Consider the following 27961-nt stretch of genomic DNA (forward strand, 5'->3'; position numbering starts at 1 on the left):
TGCGGGTGGGGAGCCGGGATTCTCGGCCTGGGCTCCTAAGGGGGAAACTTGGAAACGTCGCCGCAAGCTCAGTCCTGGAGGCTGAGGCCCTGGAGGTGGGTGCGCGCTGCGTCGTGCGTTCCGCCGCCTGGTCCTCCAGCCCTGCAGCCTACGGAGCAGATTCGGCCCCTGCCCCAGCGCAGGGCGCCCGGCTCCGCTTGGCTGTCATCGGCAGACGTGCCAATCTCCCTCCTGCCACAAATGTCACATTCCAAGAAAAACCAGTTCCACTTGGAAAGTTTAATTTCTCCCCCATGAAACCAGACTCTTTTCAAGGCAGCACTAACAGCAAGGGAGAGCTAAGTCTAACTCCCCAGTTTCTGTCGAAGAAACTTGTCTGGGGAGAACAAAGGAGGAGCAGCTAACGCGATCCGAGCCCCGGGGTCTGGGGCGCGACCCCTTCGCCGCCCACACACCAGAGCCGAGACTTCCCCGCGAGGAGGACGGGTCCCGCCGGGGCGCCGCATCCCGTGGGGCGGGCCCTGGCGCGCGCCTTTGTCTCGCGCGGAGGGTAGCGGCCACCGGCCACCCGCTTCCGCCCCCTCCCTCGGCGGCCGGGGGACCCGCGCGCGGGCGCGTCTCGGAGAGTGCAGCCATATGGCAGCGCCCCTCCGGTAAGGCCAGCCTCGCCTCGGGGGGCGCATCCGCACCCCGGGGCCCCGGCCCGGCGGGCCCACACAACTTCCCGGGCTCGGATGGGGCGCGGGACGGCGCGGCGATCCGGCCCGCCGGCACCGGGGGCCTGCAGGGAGGCTCGGGAACAGAGTTCTGCTTTCTTTCTTTAAAAAAAAAAAAAAAAAAAAAAAAAAAAAAAAAACATATCTGGGTGAGGGAGAGCAAGATTGCGGTGGCGGACACTCCCGGCCACCGGCGCCCAATCGGCTGCCCGAGTCGCTGGGGAGCGGGGCCGATCTCAGCCCCAGGGCCCCGAGGAGGAGCCCCGTGCCCGGGGCAGCAAGGGGTGGAGGAGTACCGGTCGGCTGGGTCCCTCGCGTGGGAGACTCGGGGGCGCCCTCCCCGCGCCCGGAGCGGGGACTGGTTACCTTTCACGGCAGACTCACAAGTTCCCCGGCGCAACTTTGCCCTCCACATGAGGCGACCATGGCTAGCTCAGTGGCGCGGCTGGGGAAGGCGGCCGCCGGGCAGCGTGCAGGGCATGGCGTGGGGCAGCGCGGGGAAGCGGCGCCCGACAGTCAGCCCCATTCACACAGGAAGGAGAGAAACGCCAGGGCTTCACCTCCAGCCCCGAAGCCGACAGCCGCTGCTGGGTCCTAGAGCGTCCCGCGCGCTCCGCCGCCGCCCGCGCTCCCGGCTCCCGGCTCCCCGCTCCCCGCTCCCCGCGCTCGGGCCGGGGAGGGTCGTCCCGCCCGTCACTGTAACCCTACACTCCACCCCCGCCCCGGCGCCCGGCCGCTGGGCCCTAGAGCCCGTCTGCAGCCGCCCGCCACCCCTCCCGGGCCGGGACGTCGCCCTCTGAAATTGCCCCGAGCTCAAGCTGACGTGTCTCCCTCGGAGTTTAGGAGGGCGACAGCCGCCGTCGCAGCGTTCCCTGCCGCGGTTTAATTAATGTCAGACTCAACAGTTCTCCCTCCTTCGGCTTTCTCTTCCTTCCCACCAGGCCAACTCGGGCAGAAATCGGTTTCCCGGTCTGCTCTCAAAGTCCAGATAGGTTATGTTTAGGATTTTTTTTTTTTTTTTTCTCCTGAAGTGGAATTTCCAGGTGAAAAGCGGCCACATTCTCTGTGCATTCCCCAGGCCCTGGTGCGTCGATCACGCACTGGGATTGGGCGGCCAGCAGCTACATTCGACTCTGTTGACCAGCCGAAGGGCCAAAACAGATCTTACAGCCTCAGAAGGTAAATGTGTTGGCAGACTGTACATCCTGTGGTCACAAACCCACAGGCTGCTATCTGCCCCGGTGGAGGCACAGAAAGTAACTCTGGAAAACTGGTGCCGATTCTGCCACACCTCTTAAATCAGGCTGTACTAAGAAATCCTACTCACCCATCCCATTACACTCAGTTATTCTGGGCAGACCTCTGGAGCCTGGATCTGGGGACCTGGAACCACAGGACCATGACATTTCTCTGAAGCTCTCAGGGACTAGCTCTGCTACTCTGGAGGCGAGGAAGCCAGGGAATAGAATAGTTGTTGTGGAAGATGTTACCTGGACAGTCAGTGCATAGCACGCCTCTTACCTGGCGCGTGTCTCCTCTCTTTGCCCGGTCATTAGACCAGGATTTCTTCCGGGATTCCTGCCTGGATTGTGGCAATTACCCAATTAGTCTGGAGCAGCCCTACCCTTCCAGTCAATTCTGGTGGATTATATATCCTGATTCCAGACTATTCTGATTCCTCTGATGGCTCACTAACCTCTACTTTCAAGATAAAACCCAAATGCAGCAGGTTAACAATCATTTACCAAATACCTACTTCGTTTAAAGTCAGCTATCCCAGGACTTGATAGCACATAAATGAAACAAAAAGAAACAACAGCTAACTGGCCTTTTAAGGATTTATTTAGATAAGATACGCAACCAGAAAACCGGAAAGCGCTGGAGAAGCCTGAAAAGTGTGGAGAAAACTGACTACGTGCAGGAGAAAGGAGAGCCTTGAAGGGTGGTGGGTTTCAGACAGAGGTAGCATGTGTAGGAATTTAGTATAGTCTGAGGAAGAGATAATAGATGGAAAAGGGAGGGAAAGAAGGAAGGAAGCTAACACTAATCGCCCCCATTAGATAACACACTATACCCTAGGAGGCAGCGAAATTCAATAGTTATAAGCATCCACTGGAGCAAAACATATGGGTTGAGTTATAGCTCACCTGCTTGCTGTGTGACCTTGGGCAAGTCATTTACTTCACAAAACTTCAGTTTCATTTGCAAGGCAATAGAAATAGCCATCACACGGTGGCAGTAAGGATGGAATGAAGTAACAAATGTAAACTACTTAGCATAATGCATTGAAGTGCTGAACATATATTTGCTGTTATTAATTCCAGCAACCCTTCGATAGCCCCGTGAAATAGGGAGCCAATCTGGGAAATGGTTACAGGAATCAATGACATGTGAAGCTGGAGCAAAGGGGATGGAAAGGAAGAGAGATACCATGTAGATACCAAGTCTTTGGAGATTCCAAATACAGGGAAGATACCAAATCTCTGAAGCAAGATTTTACTTTTTCCAGTGACTAGACAGGAGGAAGAACAAAGTAAGCAAGCTAACCCAGGTTTTGAGCCTGGGTCATAGGAAGAATGGCCAATGGGTCATTGGACGAATGCTGGGAGAAGCCGAGTTACGAGGGGGGACTGGTTTGAGAAAGATGTTCAAAGACTTACTGTCCTCTGGGCAAGAGGAAATATGGAACAAGAAACTGGGGAAGAAGCGGAGAACAGAGGTGTAGAGAAAAACAGAAATGAACCTATGAAGATCGGTTTACTTGGACAATGTCCAGGGCAAAAAATAGGGAAAGAAGGAGGAAGAAGAGGAAAGGCTGGACAAGTAGAAGAGTGGGAAGGTTGGAAGGCATGGAAACCAGAGGAAGTTGTGAGATGGCCCCTCTATCAAGGGCTACAGATTCCCAGACTTCCCATGGAATGGCAGGCCACCACTTGTGGGCTCAACAATCTGCTGACTGGAGTGACTGGACCCAGCCTGGGCTTTTCAAATTGATACCAAGTAATAATGCCAGGGTCAAATGCATGGCAGGCCAATTTGTCCCCTCCATGCACCTTAATTTCCTCAACGATTAATAATCGCCACATCAAATACAAAAAATGAATAATCTTCCATATCAAATATGAAAAACATAGACATAGCTGAATCTGTTGTTCAGGAACTAAGCCCGGAGAAAAAGACTTAAATTTGACTAGCAAGAGGTCGTGGATAACATTTTACACTAGATTTGGCTGCAGATTCCTACATGTGGTTGGGAACAAATAGAAACAAGGTATATCGACAACAAAACCTGAAGAAAAAACTGAAGGCAGCTTTACTCGCAGTAAGGTTGCAAACCGGGAGGCGTCTGTATTTTCTTTGGATCTGTATACCCACTTAAAGGTCAGCGTTCTTTCTAAAGTGACCCAGTTGTCTTGTACTCACTCCTAAGAAAGTTAAGAAGGCGATGGAACAATTTCAGCACTCTTAGGGACAACTCAAAGGACAGTCTTTAACGCCAAACAGGGCACGTACTGGGATGTTCCAGACCAGCACAGAGACTGCCAGAAGAATGAGGTGACAGAGGCATCCAGGGAGAGGAGAATAAACACGGTCTTTAGAGTGAGTCCCGAGTTCTAGTCCTGTGTCCACCTATTTCCAGCTAGGGAGAGTAACATAGCGTGAGCCTCAGCTTCCTCCTCTGTAAAATGGGAATAATTACACTTCCCTCATTGGCTGATTATGAGGATTAAATTAGGTAATACATGGGGGCGCCTGGGTGGCTCAGTCAGTTAGGCGTCCAACTTTGGCCCAGGTCATGATCCCGCATTTCGTGGGTTCAAGCCCCACGTCAGGCTCTGTGCTGACATCTCAGAGCCTGGAGGCTGCTTCAGATTCCATGTCTCCCTCTCTCTCTGCCCCTCCCCTGCTTGCACTCTGTCTCTCTGCCTCCCAAGAAATAAATACTAAATATATATATATTTTAAATAAATTAGGTAATATATGTCAAGGGCTGGACACACAATAGAAATTCAGGAAAAGAAACCCTTCTTCTTTTCCTCCAGTGATTTGAAATACCAAGGAATTGAAATTCTCTATTAAAATGCAAACCTCCATTCCCCTCACGCTTCTTCTCTGCACCCTCCAAACACCCTTTAAAGTCCTTATCAACTACCACGTTGGCTAGGATGTGCCCCACAAATGGTCCTGAGCTTACTCGCAGGGAAACAACAGACGGCAAAAGGAGAGTGGTCATGACCACAAAAGAGACCGCTACTGCACAGCATCCCCTACAACAGACGACGCTACATTCCACAGTTCTCAATCAGTGCCTGGTGGGTGCACAAACCAATGGCTGAATGTAGCCAGGCTGTCCTTAGCAAAATGCCTGTTTTGCTTGCAGAACATGTAAGGACATTTTTTAAGCCCAAGTTCTGTAGTACTTCCCAAGGTGTGACTTGTAAACCAGAGATGTATACATTTAAATTTCTGATGCCCCCCACCTCCAAATTCTAGAGATTCAGGATCTCCAAGGGTGACGTCCTAGAATTCACTCTAATGCCCGGCACACTGAAGTTTGAGGGCCATGAACAATGGTCTCCGACTGGCTCCTTGGGGTCATGGTACTCTCATGGTTCTCCTTCAGAAGCATGCACCACTACATCAGAGCTTAGTATGATAAAGGTAAAGGATGATGGGTGACATATTAGGGGATAAAAGTAAAGCATTATGGGAGCACAATGGAGTGACTTGATTCTGTACAGTAGGCAAAGGGTGGGTTCGGAGAAATCCAAGTGCTGAGAACGAGGACACTACTAACAGTTATGGACACAGGAAAGGAAAGCACACACTGCCGTGCTTCCCAGCACCTTTCCTTTGAACCTCTTCCTCTTTTCATAAACATAAATGGTCATGCCCCCACCCCCAGATATGATGATCGCCATATTATCGCCAGGCAAGAGGATTTCTTCCAAGCTTTTCTTTCAGTTCTCTGTTTTACGAAGACAATAGTTGTAATTTTTTTTCCCCTGCTTGTTTCCAAATATAAAATCATGTCCTCGAATAAGCTTTTTCACATGGCACAGGCTTCCTCCAGAGATTCTGACACTTGCCCTGCCCCCATCTTGCAAACTGTTGGCAGGAGCAAAATAAGGAGACTGTCGGGAGGGCCTCAAGTAGAGGGGCAGAGGAATATTGTGTGCAGACAGGGAGGGGTCAAGGGATGAGCCCCTGCCAGGCCAGACTGACTAAGAATGGAAGAGCGAAGAACAAAGAAGAGGCAGATACACAAGCTGAAGCACCTCTGAAGTTCTGGGAATACCAGGTGCCTTAGAGATGAGGGAACGGCTCCTCGGAGAAACTCAACGTCCTATAACAGAACAGGTCATTTGGAAGCCCTGCTCCATTTGAAGCTTACCCAAGGACTCTGCTGATGATGAAAAAATTTCCCTACAAATATTTATTAAGTACCTACTAAGGGCCAGGCTCTGTACTGCCGTCCTACCTGGGCGTTAGGCTCGTTTAGTAAGTTACAGATCTGAGGCCTGTCTGTCTGGATGCTTTTAGCTTCACCACCCATAGTGACACCAGTCTCTTCTTGCCCGTGGCTTTCTCCTGTGAGTATATTAATGAGTATGCGCTAAACACATAATTTGATCCATATAAAACACAACAAGCATGTCCAGGGAAAATGCACTTACACGAAATAGCTAAGGAGGAAGAATGGAGACAATGGCCTCAAACAAACCTGGGGTCAGATCCTGACTCAGTAGCTAGGAATTCTTTATAAAGAGGCTGGCAAGTAGCAGGTATTTAATGAATAGTAATCATTTTAATTATTAATCGCTATGCTTAGTATAGAAATCTTAGGAGTATGAAAGCTCATACTTTTTGGTTGGTTGGGGTTTTTTCCAGGGTTTCTCAGGGGCAGTGCTACTGACACTTTGGACCCAATAAGTCTTTGTTGTTAAGGGCTGTCCTGGGCATAGTAGGGTGTTTCTAGCAGCATCCCTGGCCTCTGCTCTGCAGATGCCAGGAGCAACCACACCTCACCCCAGGTGGTGGCAGCTAATAATGTCTCCACTCATTGCCAAATGTCTCCTGTGGGGTAAAATTGCCCCCAGTTAAGAAACCACTGAATGAGTTGAGTAACTAATGGTGCCCAGTTTTCAGGCTCCCAAGCTTCTAACCATATCGATCATTCTGTTGAATTGTTGGGGGAATCCAACTTCAAAAGAATAGGAAGCAGCCTCAGTTCTGTTCATCCAATGAACATATCATTATATGGCAATTTCTTCCTTTTCCTCTTTTCATGAACAAGAAACTAGTTATGTTTTTCTCTATTTCCAATGATGATGTAGACACATTTGGGATGTTCCTCCCTAAAACTGGAATCATACTGAGTTTCTAAAAAGACAGCAACATAAAATCATTAGTAAAAACAAGGATTGTGAGAGTAACTAGAGATAACTTAGGTCAGAATGTCTGTCTTCCAGATGGTGCGTAGTCACCATTCTGAAAAGGATGTTTGGGTGTTTTATTCTGCAAACATGTCCTTAGCTACAAACGACAGTGAGAAGGATGGTCCCTCCACAACCCATACAGCAGTTCCGGTTCTTTTCCTTCTAGAATATGCACTCAAGATAGCATGCCTTTTACTTTAAATGCCAAAGACAGAGAAGTATGGATGCTCTCACCATTCCTAATGGCTTCAGCCATTCTGGGTGGTTCAATTTAGGAGAAAAATATCATTCTACAGCATGAAATCAGACTTGGCGGAAAGTTAAAACTCACATCTTTTTTTAAGTTTATTTATTTTTGAGACAGAGAGAGAGAGGCAGAGAGAGCATAAGCAGGGGAAGGGCAGAGATAGAGTGAGAGATTGAGAGAGAATCCCAAGCAGGCTCCTTGCTGTCAGTGCAGAACCTAACACAGGGCTGAATCCCCCGAACCGTGAGATCACGACCTGAGCTGAGATCAAGAGCTGGACGCTCAACCAACTGAGCCACCCAGGTGCCCCTAAAATTCACATCTTACCTGATAGGTTATCCATCCAGAAATCAGAGAGTATTTTGTGTGTGTCCGCGATAAAGCCAGTATCACACTAAGCAGAACAGAGTCTTTAGAAAAGTTGAAGTAGAAAGGGAAATAATTAGAAATAACTAGAAACAATTAACACCTTAACAGAAGGACCAACTGAAATCGCACTAGCGTTTGACAGAAGGCCAAGCCACTGAGAGCTGCGATGGTGCGTTCTTTCGTTTGTTCATTCAAAACCTATTGTTGATCGCATTGACTAATAAGCCACACTCTGCTAGGTGCGTGAAGACTGCGGTATGGGCTCTGTCCTACTGACGTGTATACAAATACGTCTGACCTTACACACTGGTCTATGTGTGATGAAGAATGGGAGTGGGGCACAGTAACAGAGGCTAAGGAGGGAGAAGGTGGCTACTTAGAGGGCTGGAAAGGGAAGGCATCTCCAAGGTGGTGGCAGAAGAGGCGGGGAGCGCCCCGGCTGGGAAAACAGCACCTGCAAACATTCAGAAGCAGAAGCGGAGAAGAGCTCGGTGAGAGGGAAGGACAGGAAGGAGACAAAGGGAGGAGAGGGCCTGTAGGGACGGGCCCTGGAAGAGTTCCATAGGAATGTCACCAGTCTCCCTCACCCAGTGTCTGCGAAGAGTACCTTGCTCTTCAACCCTTAGGACATAAGGTATGTACAATATGAGTTTCAACTTAAGTGGGAGAGACAAGGAACATCAGAAAATGAACAACTTGGGACAAACAATAAGGGAACAAACAAATGGAAATAACCTGAAAGTGAAATCCACGGTCTGTGTATTTGGTCACAGTATCTGCATGAGAGGTGCCGTCTCTCCAGAGGCTTCGATTGAATCCCACTGAAAACAGGGACAGACCCAGGATCCTCAGTGCCAGCAGGGCAGTGGTTCTGAACTTTTAGCTGCATCATAATCACCTGAAGAGCTTGTTAAAACAGACTGCTGGGTCCCACCCCGCATATTCTGATTCAGTAGGTCAGGGTGGGCCCAAGAATTGCATTTCTAACAAGTTCCCAGATGCTGCTGATGCTGCGGGTCTGTGGACCGACCACACTTTGAGAGCCACTAGTCTCAGACCTTTGGGGCCCCATGTCTCTATGCACTCTGAATCCCAGCCTAAATGAGGGAACAGGCCTCTTGCCTGTTGTAAAAGAATGATCAAAACCCAGCGTTCTGTCTTGAACTAAAATTGCTTGACTTCATGAAAGTTCAGTGTTTCTTCTTTTAATAAGTAGTGTACAATAGCATCCACCTCAAAGTGTTATGAGAAATCCATGAGTCAGTTGCATGTAAACTGTAAACTCTCAGCCCCGTGCCTAGCAAGCGGCACATACTCCATAATTCTTAGCTTGTTATTACTAACCCGTCATCCATTTTCTTTCAAAATACGGTCATTTGAAGAAGAGATTTCATTTTTGTTGTGCTAGACACACAGTTTCTTTTCGTTTACGTTTCTTGAGTTGGGGAATATTTCATTGGTAGATCCAGGAAACCCTAAGACCCAGGGCATCTTAATTTGAGCCCCCTCTGCCACAATTAGGGAAAATACCTCCAGATTACAGACCAAATGGAAAAAAATGGGCTAGAGTCGGTATTTTAGGTAAATCACGAATATTCAGTAAGTATACACACAATGAGTATTGATGAATGGAGTGATCGTAACGTGGATGGGAGGTTGAGGTCAAGGGGTCTGCACTGCTCAGGCTGTATGTGAGGCCATGCGCCTCGCTGCCCTTCAAAGCCAGGTTACAGTGAAACCTTCCGCCACTAGAAAGCAGTCAGCAGATGTCGGACAGGATGGCATGGAGAAACCAGAGAGTATTCAGGACAGTACCTTGCGTGGAGAATATTAAGGTACAAATATTTGTATGTGTGAGTCTAAATGTAAAATGTATCCTGATATTGGGTCACAGTAGGAAAAAACGTTGAAAACTCTAGACGACAAAACACAGCCCACTAGGTGCAAGCGGCAGAAAATCAGGTTTTCGCTCCCTCCAAGGAAGCTGTTAGAATAATGCTTACCACAAAGCAATAGAAACCAGATTTTCTCAGGTGGTGGGACCCCCACACCTATATCACCCCTCTGGCGATGATCTAACACAGGCTGAGTGACGATGCATTATAGAAGGAGGGCCCTGGGTCTTACTCCTGTGTGGACACTAAGATCTGCTGACTCTCCAAAAGGGAATGAGATCGGACCTGAGCTTCTGTTACAAGAGAGAATGGTGAACATCAAAACCTTAACATCCAGACTGCAGACGCCATCCAGCCTCTCTAGGAAAAGGAGTTGCTCTGTGTTGATATATTACACAGACGGAGCACGCATCCAGTCCCTGAAGTTGTTTAGGTTTTCTACTGCAGGATTAATTTCCAAAACATCCTTTTCTAATTGAGGTGATAAAACAACTCAGACATCAGCAATCAGGCCTCATTGATGGAAGCCCCTAAGTGGAGTCCCATGGGGATTGAGTACCTGGTGATAGGAGCTGAGCTGTGTTTTATCACACCTCCTACCAGAGCAAGCTAAAATCCAATGCAAAGAACAGAGCGTCCCCAGGCGCTGCTCCCACACCTAGAGCTGCCAGATAAAACACGTGACACCAGTCGGATTTGAACCTCAGGAAAGCAGCAGAATTTGTCCAGTATAGTATGTCTCAAATATTGCAGAGGACACGCATATACTTTTAAAATCATATTCTGTTTACCTAAAATTAAATGTTAAGTGGGGATCCTGTATTGTTGTTTGCTAATTCTGACAAATCCCTACCTACCCTGGGTTATGTCTCTGTATCTGCCTTAGAGGATTCTTCAGGCTCTCATTTGGTAAACAGTGCAGATGTCGGCACCAAGGAGGTGATGGTGGTAAAAGCAATAATGATGCGAAGAATCACAAAAGGAGTGAAATTCACATGAACCTGGTGTTAGCTGAGCCCCACAGAGCCAAACATAAGAGCCTTTTGAGAGCGGGACAGACTCCATGAGGCATCAGGACATGCACACATTTGCGGAAGGAGTGGATGGGGTTCCAGTCCTACTCTGTAGAGTGTCCACGCTAAACCTCAGGCTGAGATGAGGGAGAAGATTCAGCTTCGTTCATCCGCTGTCTGTTACCCAGCACTCTGGAACGCGATCCCTAGAGGAGGGGCGGACTGTGGCTGGCTCGTTATTCTAAGGCAGATGTGACGCTGTTCATGCCCGGTACCATTGCTCTAGCAGATCCTGCTGTGAAGAACGGATCTCTTCCAGGAAGCCTGGTTGGCCTCCCCTCAACCCCCATGACTGAGTCAGATTCCTCTTCCCCTGGGTCCCATGCTCTCCTTGTGTACTTCCCTGTTCCTACTTACCGTAATAATAATTACAACCACACACAGAGTGCCGACTATGTGCTAAGTACTTTGCATACACCGTCTTATTTAATCCCTCCCAATTAGCCTATGAAGCCGGTGTTTTGCACTCCCATGTCACAGATGAGTAAACTGAGGCCTAGAGAATGTAGATAACCTGCTCAAGCTCCCCACTCAGTAAGTACCCATGGGCTTGGAGGAGCCAGAACTCCACACTGTGAATTTTCTGTTGATTGGGTTTTCTCCCCCACTTAGATCATCACTTCTTTGAGGGAAGGATTGTGTCATTTCCCCCTCGTGTCCCCAGGCGTAGCCTGCAGTGTGTAGCAAGTTGTAGGCAGTATTATAAACCAGGGGAAGCCCGTATGTTTACAGTCAGATAGACCGAGGTGCAAATCACAGTTCTGCCATGATCTGCCACTGAGAATCAGAAGTCTGGGATCTTATAGCTTACTCTGGGATTGAAGGCGGTGGGTAAGAACCTTAGCAGTAAACAACAGAGCCGGACTCAAGCTCTGATTTCTACCACTCACCAGGTGTGATTTGGCAAGTTATTGAACTTGTCTAAGCTTCCGTTCCCTATCTGTTAAAGGAGGGAAATAATAGTACCTGCCTCTCAGGATTGTTTTAAGATGGCTGACATAAATGTCTTAGCAAGATACCTAATACGTGGAAAGCACTCAACAGACATCAGCTCCTTTTAATATAGTGCAGTTTTAAAAAATGTTTACTTATTTTGAGGGAGAAGAGAGAGAGTGTGCAGGCATCAGTGCACATGCAAGTGGGGGAAGGGCAGAGAGAGAATCCCAAGCAGGCTGCACTCTATCCACCCAGAGCCCCATGCGGGACTCGGTCTCATGAACCGTGAGATCAGGGCCTGATCATGAGTCGATGCCTAACTGACTGAGTCACTGAGTCAGGCGCCCCTATTATAGTGCATTTAAAGCTGCCATTTGAACCGGAGTAAATAAATTTTGGTTAACCTCTAGCATAAGTATTGCACGTTTTAGATATAGTTTTTATTCAGGAGATCCGAACTTGGGAAAAATAAACCCCATCGTGTAAGTAGTTTGGGGGAGACTTATTTAAAAATTTTTGTTTTCAACGTTTATTTATTTTTGGGACAGAGAGAGACAGAGCATGAACGGGCGAGGGGCAGAGAGAGAGGGAGACACAGAATCCGAAACAGGCTTCAGGCTCTGAGTCATCAGCCCAGAGCCCGACGCGGGGCTCGAACTCACGGACCGCGAGATCGTGACCTGGCTGAAGTCGGACGCTTAACCGACTGCGCCACCCAGGCGCCCCATGGGGGAGACTTATTTTTAAAGAATTCATCAAAGGAGAGTTTAGTCTTTTTAGTATGTACACAACACTGGAAGACTTCCCAGAAAAAGAAAGAAATATCCATGAGAAGGTCACACTGGGAGTGTGGAATCCGGGCTACCGTGTTCCGTTGTGTGGGCTGTTCACTGCAGAAGGGTGCCAGGCTGAGGGAGTGAATGAGGCAGAGGTGGAGGGCTGAAATCCAGCTTGCACTCTGCCCACTAAATTGGGAATACTGGCTCTGCTCTTCATCTACTTGGAGGGGTTAGTTTTTTCTAATTTGCTCAAAGGCACTGTTTGAGCTTGTGGTGGCTTTAACTTTACACTTTTGTGGTTGTTTTCCCTTTTATCTTCTTTCACTGTCACTAGATGAGCAGAATAAGAGAGGAGAAACAGAATGGAGTTCAGAAGGAAGATATACCTGAAAGTGATGAGGGAGATGGGGGTACAGCAGAGGCAGCAAAAAAGAACAACACTTATTAAATGCTGGTCATTTGTCAGGCACTGCCCTAAGTGTTTTAGATGTGCTAACTCATTTGATCTCATTATATTCCTATACGACCAGGAGAACCACTGGAGTGAAGGAAGCAGGTGGTCACAAGAGGTTAACCCACACAAGGGTCGGTCCCACAGGACAAAAAATCACCTGGAATACTCCTTAGTCCATAGCAAATGTTTGGAATCCGGAATCCCTCTTTTGAGAGTGGGGGGAAAATGGCTCTTAGAGCCAAAAGGGAAATATTTTTTTGCTAAGGAGATAGTCTCAAGTTCTCTGGCTGGACACCCACAAAAGCTACAATAATGGACTTCTCTTTTTGGTCAAGAGCCAACGAATAGTGTGAGAGACAGAAACACAAATGCCCTGGCAGGTTACAAATCTCAGCAGTAGACTTTGATCATTCAGCTCCCCTCCAACCCCAAACTTTCTATAGCGTTCATTTCAGACCAGGTTCTGCACCCACAGGTCCTTCCCTCTTCTCCTAAAAACCTGAAGTTTCCATCAAGTGTTTACTGTTAAACAGTGACCTGAAAGCAGCTAATAGCGTCCACGGTTCCCAAACCTCTGAGTTTGAAAATAAATCTTGCTACCAGGTGGTCAGTGATCTTGCCAACTCTGGATTTGGGGGTACAGAGGTCACAGAGAGAGACAAATTAAGCAGAGATAAATACACATGCATATTTGACATGAAACTAACCGCACGTGTGTGCCATGACGAACGTCCGTAACTAGCAAGCCTTTAAGGAGTGTGTTTCCGCAGGCAGCAGCTAGGGACAGCAACATCGCCCCTGAACATCTGTTTCCCCCATTTTGCCAAAGAGCACTCCTTTTTTTTTTTTATCCTTTTTTATAATCTGACCTGTTCCATTCTCTGGCAGAGGGCCCTATGAAGGCAAGCACTGCTTTTTCTGTCCATATTCCAACTTAAGATGAGAAAAGGAAGGAGGGAACAAGAGAAGGAAGGGGGAAGAGACAGACATAGGGAAACGGGCAGAGATGAGGCTGGGGAGAGAGAGAGACAGAGAGTGAGAAGGGAGAAAGGAGGAAGGGGGCAGGAGGAACACAGAGAGAAAGAGAGCACACAAGGGACACCGAATCATTTTAATGTGCCTGAGCCCTGAGCAAACCTGATTTGAGAAAAACACAAACAAAAAGAACATACGCCAGAACGATCACCCAGTAGGAACGTGACCCAGAAATCATAACCACAGGATTCCTGAACAGACCAAGCTGGTTATTTACACTCTCTAGACTCCAGGAGCACTTAACAATTGATGAAATATCATTGCTTATAAGTAGTCAGGTTGTGTTTAATATTCAGGAATAAGTGAACACAGGCCTATATATTTCTAGTAAAACATCTTGCTGGCAAGGAAAATGCCTTTTCCATATTCTTGTGGTGTGTGTGTGTGTGTGTGTGTGTGTTCTATCCCCTTATTCTAGATCTCCTTCCTTGCCCTTTCTTCTGTTTAGCCAAGGTAGATAACCATTTATCCCCCAGAATTTATTGTCATTTTCCCTTTCCTGCTCCCTCTCTCTCCGAACTAGAACACCCTGAGGTAAAGCTTCATCTCCCTGGCAAAGCACAGTATCGTTTCGCAAACGAACATCAGGAACATGGTGATGAATTTTCTACTTGAGCCCGAGTCCACCTGTCCTTAGTTCCATTTTCAGATTCCTCTCCAAGCTCCTACTGTCCTGCTCCAAATCCTGCGGCTGCAAAGGTCTAATTTCCTTTCGAAATAGCGTGAGCACCATCGGGAAACCATAAGAGGTTTCCTGTCCCAGGGACGCTAGGCTGTAATACGGAGCAGGAAGAGCAGGAAGCGAATGAAGGAAGCTAGGAGGCGTTTTTCTGGTTGTTGCTTCAGATCCTATTATGGAAAATTCCTTTGGAGCATACTGATCGTTATTTGTTGGTCTAAAACAAACATACACATATATGTTTGTTTATATATATAGTCTATATATTATGTAGATGTATATGTATACGTGTGTGTGTGTGTATATGGTATGTATATGGTTAAGAGCACCTACCATTCATGCATTTATTCAACAAATATGCATGCAACAGCCATATACTGTATTGCCAAGCCCTGTGCTGGTTACTTTTACATAATTTATTGTATTACACCCGCAACCAAATTCCCCTGGGAGGAGGGCAACTTGTGTAGTCTCCTCCCCAGGAAACTGACATTGGCTCTGGAGCCAAAGATGATCTTTTCAGTCTAAGGTTTGCCTCTAACTAGCTGTGTGATTTGGGGAAGATAATTTAACCAGTGAAAGCCTCTGTTTCCTCCTCCATAATGTGAAAATAATTCTTTCTGCTCGTGGAGTTGTTCTGAGGAGGAAATGAGCTGATATCCCCAACCAGATCAATCATGGAAGACACTGAGTTGCCCAGATTTAGGGCACTACACTGCTGACGAATCTTCCGTGGCCGTTGTCTGGGAGCCAGGAGGCCTGACCACACCCTGCGGCAGGGTGAGGTTTCCTGTGAAGGGAATTGAATTTCCCGATGTCAGTCATCCTGAGAAAGCTAAAACAGGGTGAACACTCCCTCCCTCTCAGCAGCTATGTTTGGGGTTTGGGTAGGAGAAAGGCTGGACTGGATAGATTCCAAGGGTCAGAGATCTGGGCTGGATCCCAGGCTGGGGTGAATCGCCCTGGCTGTTTTGGAGGCCAGCCAGAGTGGGGCAGGTAGCCAATCTGATGCCAGCCCCTCGATGGGTCTGGGTTTGTATAATAACGAGAAGGACCCAGGCCCACTCGGAGGCTAAAATGGCATAGAGAAGCGTGGTACCCTCATCCCCCCGGGCAACAGAGGGTAGGATGCTGGGAAACCAACCAGGCTTGCAGCAAGTGAATGCCAAGCCTCCAGGTTCTGGTATGAGCAGGAGACAAGGGCAGCAGCAGCCACGGCCAGCGTCGTGTGGCCACCGGTTTCCGAGGACACAGAGCAGACATCATGGTGTCCACTGGCCTCAGTGAGGTGTATCTGAATTCTAGATCCCCTGGCAAAAGGCTAGAGCCACCAGAACGGACTCGGGCTGCAAATAAGCACTCCTGAGAATTCCTGGACATAAACTGGAGGGTAGCTTTAGAGAAAGACTTAATCTGTGTATAATGTGGACAGTCAAATCCTCAGAAGTCTTTATATTTGAGGGTATCAATGTGCGTGAATGATTCAAACTCCAAGCTGGGAAGCTGGGTAGACAGTTTGTGTATGTAAAGCACCCATCACAGTAGGTGAATAATCAGCCCAACATCTTTCTTGGCTTTCACCCCCATATAACGGGAAGGAAGAAACTGTGGATGCAGGAGACATTTGACTTGGAACAGATTTGCTCCCAATTTTCGAGTCTGGCCGTATCCTCCTCACATAGGGTGGGGGAGGGGAGATGAGTGGCAGTGTTATTTGGTTCATATGCCAAAAATGAAATCTTTCAGAAGGTTTTGACCACGCTCGAAGGTATCAGAGCAATTGCCTAGGGACGTGAAAACAGTAAACATTTAAGGACGGCTGCTACATTTGAGCGTCAGTCCTACAACGCATTTACTTCCCACCCCCATGGTCGGAGCACGTCCTATTAGCATCCCCATCGTGTCAGCCAGGGTGCGAGCAGGAAATGGATGGTGTGCCCAGATGGTGCCAGAAGAGAGTCTGATGAAGGCACCGCTGATTCAAGTGTGCCGAGCAGGGTTAAGGGAAAACTGGTGAGGAAGCCCCCTAGAGGTAAAGTGGGGAACTGCTGCCACCCTGGGTCAGAAGAGAGGACTCCAGAATCCAGCATGATGTGATGCTACAAGAGAGGGGGACTCTGGAGGAGCTGTGGCCTGGACCAGCACAGCCTGCCAGGAAGGGAATAAGTGCCCTGGCTCTTTTTCTTTCCACCCGCCCCTATCCTGCCGAATCCAACTGGATATATTCCAGACGATATATTCCGAAAGGTACGTTTTCCAGGGCACACAGCAGAGTGGCAAAGATGGTATTGGGTCTGGCAGAGCATCAGAAAATAGATGACACGGGATTTTAGAGACTAGGAAATGAAGCTATAGATTAAGTAATTTGCTCAAGGTCAGGAAGAAAGTAAAATTTAAACCCACACAGTACGACTCAAAGTACATGTTCTTAACCACTAACTCATGCTTCCTATAATTCATTTAAAAGATTACTAATTGGGGCGCCTGGGTGGCGCAGTCGGTTAAGCATCCGACTTCAGCCAGGTCACGATCTCACGGTCCGTGAGTTCGAGCCCCGCGTCGGGCTCTGGGCTGATGGCTCAGAGCCTGGAGCCTGTTTCCGATTCTGTGTCTCCCTCTCTCTCTGCCCCTCCCCTGTTCATGCTCTGTCTCTCTCTGTCCCAAAAATAAATAAACGTTGAAAAAAAATTTTTTTTTTAAAAATAAAAGATTACTAATTATCCAGCACCTCTTTCTGTCTGCCCCCTACCCAATCATTCTGCTGTTGATGGACTCCACCTTACGCCCACCCAAATTTCCCAGCCTCCTTAGAGCTAGGTATGGCCATGGGACTAAAGCTCAGGCCAAAGGAACATAGGTGAAATGATGTGTGCAGCTTTCAGGCTGTGCCTTCCGTTTCCTTTCTGTCTTCCCGATGGGCCGGAATGTGGATGTGATGGTGGGGCCTGAAGCAGCCACCCTGAACTGCGTGGAAGCAATATTTCAGGATGTCGGAGCACAGAGAAGCCACCATAACAGTACCTGCTTATGTTCTAAGTGAAAAAGAAACTACCTTGTTTCTTATTTAAGTCACTGTCCTTTTAGCTTTTGTTATAGCAGCCAAACCAGTATCCTAAATAATACAAAGACCCGGCACCTACGTGGCCAGGATATGGCTCAGCCATCGTGGCTGAAGCAATATGACTGGCAGAGACTGCTGATGATCCCAGTGTAAGTGTTCTCTCCTTCTTGGAATATTACTAGACTCCACTGCCTAGCCTCCTTCCTTCTAGGTGAGGCTACGGGCCAAGTTCTCACCTTGGGAATACGAAAAGTGAGTATGTTACCTCCACGTGGAGACAAGTCAACATGACTGTAACACAAACAAGAAACACTGCCTTTATCATGTTAAGCCACTGACGTGTGTGTGTTTGTTACAGCAGTTAGCCCATCCTGACTAATTTTATACTGAACAAGCTGCTGTACTCTGACAGACAGAAATACTGTATTATCCAGAGCTGTGAACTCATCTCCTATTTTAGGAAGGAAGGGGGGGAGGCTGGTAAACATTTAAGTTATCATTTTAAAGACGTTACACAAATGTCATCATTTATTCTAATAGAGCCCATACATCCTGCTTGAATGAGGAGAATAAGAATTGCACAAGGAAAACTCCTTCACATGGTATATCAGCCCTCAGCAGCATGGCTCCCAAGAATGGTATTTTCTTTTTTTATACATAATTTTTTTTAATTTACTTATTTTGAGAGAGAGAGAGAGAGAGAGAGAGAGAGAGAATCCCAAGCAGGCCCTGTGCTTTCAGCCCAGAGCCCAATGTGGGCCTCGATCCCATGAACTGTGAGATCATAACCTGAGCCAAAATCAAGAGTCGGTCACTTAACCGACTAAGCTACCCAGGTACCCTCCAAGAAAGCCATCTTCAAGGGCACTCCTTTAGGGACTCAGAGGAAAGTTCGCAGGGTCTGAGCACAGACAGCAACAACTGAGCTCAATGAGGCACGCCAGAGGGTCAAGCAATCCCAAAGGGCAGCACATCAGGAAAAGTGAAGGGAACGTGGGATCTGTCTGCTTTTGGGCGATAGAAGGGGACTTCCCCCCACTCTTTATAATGTCCGAATTTCCTAAAATAAACAGGTGTTACCTTTATAGCAAAAAATGTTTTTAAAACATTTTAAAACTTTTAAAACTTTAAAAATTTTTAAGAAAGGTAGAAAATAAACTGGATAAGCCTAACGGATGAACAAAGGAGAGAGATCTAGGCACAGGTCAAAGGATTCGGTCCCCAAGGCATGGTGATAAGAAGCAGAGGATCCAATCTTAGAGATAGGTATCTGAAAAGACACAGTATCCCAGGGTCCGCCATCACTCACTCGTTCAACAAGCATTTACTGATGCCAGGCTCTGTGCTGGCTGCTAGATTTACAGAGAATGAGGTGGCCGCCATCTGGGCCAGTAACTCACAACCTGGCTACACACTGGAATCACTGGAAATGTGATTTTTAAAAAGCACACTGCCGCCTGGGGCCACATTCTAGAAATTCTGATGTCCTTGGTCAGGGTGAAGGCTTGGTTTCAGGACTTTCGTTTTTATTTTTTTAAGTTCTTAAAATTTATTTTGAGGGGGGGGGGGAGAGCATGGGCAGGGGAGGGGCAGAGAGAGGGAGAGAGAGAATACCAAGCGGGACCCCTATGCGGGGCTCAAACACACAAACCGTGAGATCACGACCTGAGCAGAAATCAAGAGTTGGACGCTTAACCGTCTGAGTCACCCAGGCACCCCGGTTTCAGGACTTTTAACAGCAACCCTGATTCTGACGTGCAGGGTTGAGAACCACTAGGACGACAGGACACTTGGGCTTAGTGGTGAATGAAGGGTAGGAGCCAGCCAGGAAGAAAAGGAGGAAAGGAGGGAGGGCACGTAGGCACGGGGAACAGGGCTGAATTTAGAGGACTGCCGCATGGCTCAAATACAACTACAAAGTTATAGTGGGTGGGGGTGATGCAGATCATGGAGGTCTTCCCATGCCTAACCAAACATCTATCCTCCAAGTAGTAGGGAGTCAGTAAAAGTTACTAGACAGGGGCAGACATGGTCACATCTGGGTTTAGAGAGCTATCACTTCTGCCTAGGGATGGGACTATAGAAAGGCTATGAAGAGGTGTGGGCTTTGCCTTCTTAGGAAATGAAACCACGGGGGCGCCTGGGTGGCTCAGTCGGTTAAGTGTCCAACTCTGGGTTTCGGCTCAGGTCATGATCTCAAGGTTCATGAGTTTGAGCCCCACATCAGGCTCTGAACTGACAGTGCAGAGCCTGCTTGGGTTTCTCTCTCTCCCTCTCTCTCTCTGCCCCTCCCCTGCTCATTCTCTCTCTCTCTCTCTCTCAAAATAAATAAACTTTTAAAAAATCCTAAAAAAGAAAGAAAGAAAGAAAGAAAGAAAGAAAGAAAGAAAGAAAGAAAAAAGAAAGTGGCACCACCACAGAGAGAGGGCTTATTTCTGGATTCTCCATCACAGGCAGCCTTCAATACAGTGTTCATCTAGAGATAAGACTCTTTTTTCTACTGTCTTTTCAAAACCTCCCTTTTTTGTAACTTAATTTCATTACACGATCTTGCTGCAACACTGAGGATAAAATGCTAAGGGCCAGTGCAGTGCACTTGGAGACTCAGATGAAAGTTTGGAGGTGAAACAGACTACCAATCGTGCCACAAGAAAGCAATGGGACTGTCACCAAAGATCTCAGATGGAAAACCATTCCATGTGCTACTGCAGGGACAAATCACTAAATAACTCAATTGACCGGATCAGCATCCCTGACCATCTGTTTTTGGAGACTGGGTAAGTTGCAGAGAAATTTCTAGAAATAAAAATGGTATCGGTTAATAGGTGGGACAATTGACAAGAGCCATTCCATCCTTCACGCACAGGAAATAAGTACCTTTCAAATGAATAATAGTAACAGCGAGCACTCCCTGAAGACCTGAGCATACAACGCATGGTACTAGGGCTTTCCATACACCATCTACGACATCCATGCAAAGTCTCCAGTTGGGCCAAGGAGATAACCAAGGCTCCGAGCGGTTCAGCCACCTTCCCAAAGTCACAAGTAAATGCAATGATAGAATTCAAACGAAGTTTTTATGACTTCCCTCTACCTCTTCTTCAGGTCCCTCATCTGCTGGCCAGGGGTTGAATCTGTGCTCATCTGTGTTCCAGAAAGAATGGCTTCTTGACAAGCTCATCAACTGCCGTAAGAGGCATTTTTCCCACTGTGTGTCTAAGAAAAGCACCAAAAACTATCATGACTCTTTCCAAGGGAGAAATGCCAGCTTCGTCTTTGATCTGAGCAGCAAGGAAGCAACGCAGTCCCATCCAGTGAGCTGCTCTGACAGGGAGAGAATAACCCTTTGGAGACACCATGCACGCAAACAGCATGGCCCATGAATATCAATAATAAACACCCATAGCTGTGTACTTCCTTTGGCTCAAGGCTCCTCGCAGCATCTCAGGATACTGGAGCTGGATGACACCTTAGGGGTCACCTGCCACAACCCCAGCTTTCCAAAGATGAGAAAACAGGCTAGTTAACATATTTATCAAGAACCCTGGTCTCAGGCTCTCAGACTTGTGTTTTCTATTCTCAGTCACCCTGCAATCTCAGAGCCCAGGAGGAAACCCCATGGCTCCGATATCTCCTCATGAGAAATTGCGCTTTTCCCCCAGGGAAGCTGAAGAGAAATAAGGTTGCTTCCTTATCCTCTACCGCTAATTTGAAGGGCTCCCCCTACGTATCAGTGCCTCATCACTGAGGGCAGTCCAGTCTGTTGCTGCCGGAAGTAGATATGGAGACGAAAGAGGGTCAAACACCTGGGCCCTTTCTGGTGCCTAAATCATTCCGTGACTGCAAACAATTTAGTAGGTATACAGGCGGTTTCTCAGAGCAAGGAATGCTCAGCCCATATAGAATGCTTATGCTGATCTATAATTTAAGAGAACCAAATAGCTTCTGTCACACTGTGGAGTGCCAGGGCTGGTGTCATTAATACACAATTACACACGAGCAGAGCCCTTCACCACATATCCGCCCTCTTAATAAATCACTTCATGCAAACCTGTGGTGTAGATGTCATTTTCATTCCATAAAAGGATTCACTATAGTGAGCCTTTAAAAGCTAGTTTTGTTTATGCATTTAATCTGCGATTCCATTTACAGAGATAATGATGGCCTCGCAACTTGTCAGACACACACCTTCTGAATAAAACAAGGCACTCTCCCCTGTCTCGGAATGCCATCCTCCATGCAGACCTATTTTGGGTGCATGAGAGTCATCGCTGAGGTGGAGTTTTATTTCAGGTGGAGGGGGATTTGGTAAGGACCAAAAGAAAGAAAAGGGAACCCATCGCTGAGCCACCAAAGTGAGACTGGGTGGCAGGAATATTGAGAGGGATCTTGACAATGCAAATTTCCTTCTCTCCGCACAAGGAAGTCTGTCTGTGACAGGAGGGTCGCAGTTCACCCACCACAAGTCTACACTTACAGGTTCAGGCACAGGAGGACGAAATGCCCCCGGTTCCCAGACACCTACAGGGAGGGACATAGCTCCCAGGTGGTGACTAGACAGCCCTTGGGGGCGCTCAACTCAATTCAGTAATGGACTACTCTCACGAGGTCCTAATCGGGCAAGGTCCTTGGTTGGGCAGAGACAGCCACCAATGTGTCCTTCCAGGTAGGATGAGTCCAGCTGCTTCCAGAGGCCCCAGGTAGGGAAGTTTGCTGAGCCTCTCTCCTCGCCACCGCCCCCCCCCATGCCACATCTGACACTTCCCCTGTCACCCCCAAGCACCCCTGGGGGTGCCTCCTGACTCTATCCCTCCTCCCCTCCAGCTGATTCAGTCCTGGTACCCCCAGACTCTCCGTTCTTGGGTGGAATTCTGAGAAGAGGCAAAGGGCTAGACTTACCTAACTCCTCCGGGCTGTAGGGCTCGGGAGAGGCTTCCACAAACTCACTGTCTGGAGTAAGAGGAAAAAAAAAAACAAAACAGAAAACAAAAACAGAATCGCAATCACTCAGGGCAAATCGATCAAGCATCTGCTACCGCGCAGGTCCCCTAGAAAAGCGCGGGTTTCTCTCTCGCAGAGATCGGAGTCCGTAAACCCGGGGGCCAGGCAGGGTTCGGGACACCAGATCCAAAGGGGTTAAGAAATTGCCAAAGAAACTTGCCGGGCCCATTCGCACCGGGGACCGCGCGCCTCCCAGGCTCGGGCAGGTGCGCGCCAACTTTCCGCGGGTGCCACCCCGCGGATCCCCGGGCCCGGCGCGCCGGGCCGCGACCTCCTCCTGTCGCCCTCAGCCCGCGAGGCGCATTGCTGCGTCCACCGGGCTCGCGTCGACGCCCCGGCGCCGAGAAGCCCCAAAGTTTCGCGGCGGGTACCGGAGGCCCGCGGGCGCGCGGCGGTGGCGGCCGCGAGCTCCCCGCGCCCACCAGGCCGGGCGCCCCGCGCGCATCCCCGCCGCCCGTTGCTAGGCGACCGTGGCCGTCACGCTCGGCAGCGGCGCGCGCGCTGCCTCCCAACTCCCTGTTGGAGGGTGTCCTCCCCCGCCCCCACCCCTTTGGCCGTTTATTAAAAACTGGAGCATAACCAGTTCTAAAACGATCCCTGCCTTCTTGTATTACGTCTGCCCTACCCCGATGCTTGGGAAATCGTTTGTTCCGTGCTTCTCACGAGGAGAAGCCGGATTTTCAGAGCTTGAATATGTCCTGCACCAGGGGAGAAGTAGCTTCCTGTGCCCCCAACCCCTCCTTCCTTTTGAACAGGAATTCTAACTGCAGTTCAAACAATATTTCCTCCCCTTAAGAGACCACCTGGTTCGAACGGTGAAGGTTAGTAGGTCTCCATTTCACAGGTAGTGAGACTGAGCCTCCGAAGTTAAGTAACTTAGGGATGACTGCACAGCACTGTGAGGTGTGTGTGTGTGTGTGTGTGTGTGTGTGTGTGTGACCGTCTAAGGAGAGCAGAGCAGAGCAGAGCTGCTTCTACATACAAAGTTGAGTGGTTTCAAATACAGAATGTAGATTCAGAAGTTATGGTCTCAGAGTCCATGTTGTAGGTCCTAAAGCGATTCATGTTAGATTGCAGGAACTTCCCTCTCCGTGTCACTGGCCTGAATAACTTGGGCAGATGCATTTTGTATTTCCCCCCAGGACTTCCTGACTGCTCTGCCTGGGAGGGCCCTGGGCTTTGGGGATGTGCTCCAGAGAGCCAGCCGGCACGGATGCCAGAAGGAGTTAAGAGGAAAGAAGGAGAAAACAGAAAATGGTTGTCCCTTCTCCTGTCCCCAGCCTTGGAGACTGACAGTGGGAGTCCGCAGTCTGGGCAACCTCCTGGGAGCCGTCTACAGTCTCAGAGCAACCAGATCACCAGCTGCAGCAGCTGGAGGGCCCCTGGATCTGTGCCAGTGTGCTCTAATTCTATAAACACTCAGCCATCTCTGGGTTTTCCACTGTCAGCTCTTGGTTTACAAATTACCTGGGAGGACGGAAAGAAGCCACTGTGGCCAGCATTGCTTACGCAGGAATGCTGGAGCAGCAGGGTGGGGCTTCATCCATAAGCGGCCTGGCCTGTCTCTCTGTCCTCCTCTTTTCCCCCCCACTCCTGACAACGGGAGCTCCCAAGTGCATGAAGGGAACGTGCTTGGGTGAATGTTTGCATGTGTCACTCCAACCCCTCCCACTTCCTAGAATCCCCCCATCTGCCCTCAGGAATTCATGGCTCATCACCACCACTCCTACTTATTGCAGCCGTCTATAGACCCTTGGGTTATTCCAACTCATTCCTTGAAGATGTGGGTACTTGGATCACTGTCACTCTCCCCAATACCACTCCTGTTATAACTCTGATTTCTGAATCTACACAGTGGATTCTTCTGTCCTCTGGTCTCTCAGCTCTTCAGCGTCCTCTCCTTTCCTTGACCTCGTCCAACTCTCCAGGCTCCCTGCTCTCACAATGACATCATCCATAATTTCGATGTCAAACATTCTACCCTCCACCCACCACCTCCTACTTTTCCAGTCTACTCTGTTATCTTAATCCAATGGCTCTCTGACCTTAGCAGCACCTATGATTTGCTTATCTCATGACATCTCTTCCCCCTTTAACCACCTTAGTTTCCAGGTACATTATTATCTTTTCTTTCCTTCATACACCTTCAGATTCAACTCCCCCCACCCCCTCCTCTTCATTCTACTTACCTGGAAAAACCACAACCCTGATAAATACGAATTCTCCACTTTCTTTCTATCAGCACCTGGCTAAACATGGTTGGAAGAAGCACGTCATCAGGCTTCCTGGCCTTATTTTCAGTTCCTGATCGCCGATCTCAAGTGGACCTTAGGATAGCCCAGCAATCACTCTCCGTTCGCCTATGTTTCTTCCCCTTCTCCTCTCCCATTACCTTGGGTGCACCATCCCTTCTCCATCTAAGGCCACTTCTTCCATTGTGGATCAGATCCTGTCCCTTTTCATGTGGCTTTTCCCCCTTTCTACCTAAACTACTGTTTTCCTCTGTCCTAGGTGATTCCCATTGGAATACAGACATCCTACTATATTCACTCTTCCCTGACACCACCTCTCTCCCCAACTACCACTCCCGCCAGTTCTCGGCTGCCCTTTACAATGAAATTCATCAAAAGAATTGTCTACACTCATTGTGTCCACTTCTTCCTTTTGTTTTTGAAGGCAAACAAACTTCTGTTCATCACTCTTCCAAAGTAGCTCTTGCCGTGGTCAAGACTGGCTTTGCTATTGCCAATTCCAGTGGTTCTAATAGCAACTGTTGATCCACCCATCCCGTGTGTGGATGGACTCGTGTAGACTGTCTGCGGGATTAGTCTCCTCCCTCTCCTCATCTTATTGAGAAGCAGTTAGTCTTTGTGTTGTAAGGGAGGCCATCTATGAGTGCTTTGGGGTCAGCCAGACCTTGGTTCTAATATCTGTTCTGCTACTAATTAGTAGTTTCATTTCTGCAAGCTTCAGTCCCTTTAAAAATGGAGAAAATAATCATACTTAACTCATAAGGTTGTGTTCAGAGTGCAGTAAACTAATGCACATAGACACCCCCCCCCCCCCAGAAGAGAGACTGTCACATTGTGAAAATCAGGTAAAATTAGTTATTACGGGATGGCCAATTCCTTTACAGCTGAGAAAAAAATGGGCTCTTTTCTTTCTTTTAACAACTTTGAGTTACTGAAAGGAGTCACCAGCCACAGAATATGCTTCAAATTAAGGGCAATGTCACATTGCCCTGACTTTTGGTTGTGTTCTAAAAGAATTGGCTTGGAGATTGGTTACATGGAGTTGGGAGAAGGTTTTCCCCACGGGAAGAGCAATACAAATGTTCTACTTGACGACTGGGTTCTGGAGCCTGCCAGATTGTTCTAACTCACAATGGTATCCCTTCAATTTGTACCTATAAATGGATGCCTTGTAAGCCAAAAAATTTCCTTATAGCACTTCAGTTGTTTGAATTTCTTAATCACCCGAAGGTTAATGAGAAAATATTTTTCTTATTTCATCATTTGCTGTTGAAAACAATTAAATATATGATTCCAATTTCCTATCTTAGGAAGCAGAGCAGAACAAACAATAGTATTTCCTGTTCACCAAACAAACATTTATGGGGAATTTACCATACTTCCAGCACTGTGCTAAGCACTGCAGATACAAAGGTGGTCAGGACAGACTCCTGCCCTCCGGTCACTTACTGTCTAATAAGGGATTCCGTGACAGAGGACCTTACTGAACCTCAGGCAGTGTCCAACGTGCCTACCTAGGCTTGACCTTTACAGGCCTCTTATAAAGAAATGGTGCTGCTGGAGGGTCACTGATCTATAAAGGACAGTGCACAAGCTTATCAGTTGGAAGCTGAGCTCTGTCCATTTTTAGAAGGCACTCTCAGGATGATACTAAACCTCTCAGCACCTGGGTTTCCTGACAGTAGCAAAGTAGGTAAAGTATGAGACAGACCGCACAGTGTGCCTGGCACAGTGGATGCTTAGTAAGTGTTACTTCTCTCCCACATAGAGGGCCCGACCATGCCAGAGTCCGCTAGGAGGAGAGTAATCCTTCTGTGCCGTGGCACCTGCAGACAGGAAGAAGGAGCTCTTCCTTCTGTTTCTGTGGCAGCATTTATTAGAGGGTGGGACATGTGGAGAGAAAGTGGCAGGGAGGAGATATTTCTGGGGCTCAGGGTGAACTATTTCTAGAACTCAGGTTTTCCATAGAAACAGATGACACAGCGGGCTAATAACGTCCACTATTACTATTGCTTGCTACATCATGAGTTGAATGGGGTTTGGGAGCTAGTCTGGGAATCCGACCTCTTTCTTAAATATCTATATCTAAATCTCTATCTCTGTCTCTACCTCTATTCATATATATAAATTACATGTTACTATATAAACAAATAATACATGTTCAAGGTAAAGGAAAAATTATTTAGTACAGATGAGTATAAACTATAAAATGAGTTCCTCTTTCCCATCCTATCCCAGTCTCCATCCCTAGACTGAAACACCATCCACAGCTTCTTGGGCGTCCTGGGAGAGATTATTTTAGTCATATTCAAATGGGTATATGAACTGTTTCAAACAGTTACATATCATACTCCAGATTCCAAACTAAAGGCAATAAGTTTCTAAGTGAACTTTTGGTCCAGCTCCAATCATAAGCTGGGGCAAGGAAGCGTGCAGAAACCACGGATAAAAGGTCTTATCTACTAGTGGAAAACAGTAAAACTTTGAACAACATGTAGACTTTGGAAGGACGATACTTTGGCTATCTGGGAGGCTCCATGAGACTCCTCACTCCTTGGTGAATGAAGTGTGGCCAAATGGCACCACTGGCTATAACTCTAGGATCAGAGGAATTCTTAGCCCCATCTCTCGAGCTAAGAGCACACTGCAGAAGCTTGTGGGGTGGCTAGCACAGTGCTTTGAGCACAGTGGCCATCACGGATAGCCTGCTGAGGGTGCAGGAGATACAGCGGTGGCCAGGGCTATGCCTGCTGCAGTCTGGGAATGCCTTCATCCCCTGGCCTACTCTGCTGTCCAGGCGGCAGGCCAGTCTGGACTGCAGGCTCCACTTGGGGCAAAGGCCACAGGGTGGGACCCTGTTGCTGTCTCCAGCCTGCCTTTTATGGGCTGCTCTGACTCTGGGGTCCCCAGGGTCTACACAGCTGCTCGGTCAGTGGAGAAGAGTTGGAGATGAGAGTCTTATACAGACACAGCTTCTTCCTCTAAGAAATGCAGGAGGGGCTGAATGCCATGTGGGGAGACTTA

General features: G+C 48.1%; 1 protein-coding gene across 10 annotated transcripts in view; it reads right to left on the reverse strand.

Annotated features, from left to right (window-relative positions):
• AMOTL1 (angiomotin like 1) overlaps window positions 1–27961 on the reverse strand; it is a 155977-nt gene that overhangs the window by 99740 nt on the left and 28276 nt on the right. For 5 of the 10 annotated variants that reach the window (XM_043579908.1, XM_043579915.1, XM_043579913.1 and 2 more), the window contains one exon: window positions 22584–22634. The exons of 1 other annotated variant lie outside the window; for it this stretch is intronic. In XM_043579908.1, coding sequence (XP_043435843.1) covers window positions 22584–22634 — 51 coding nt within the window. Of the gene's footprint in view, window positions 1–1082; window positions 1400–22583; window positions 22635–22845; window positions 23042–27961 lie in introns of those variants that run through there. 4 more of the 10 variants (XM_043579916.1, XM_043579909.1, XM_043579911.1 and 1 more) reach the window with 4 other exon arrangements.

Source organism: Prionailurus bengalensis, chromosome D1 (assembly GCF_016509475.1).
Source record: "Prionailurus bengalensis isolate Pbe53 chromosome D1, Fcat_Pben_1.1_paternal_pri, whole genome shotgun sequence".
In the NCBI taxonomy this organism is placed as follows: Eukaryota; Metazoa; Chordata; class Mammalia; order Carnivora; family Felidae; genus Prionailurus; species Prionailurus bengalensis.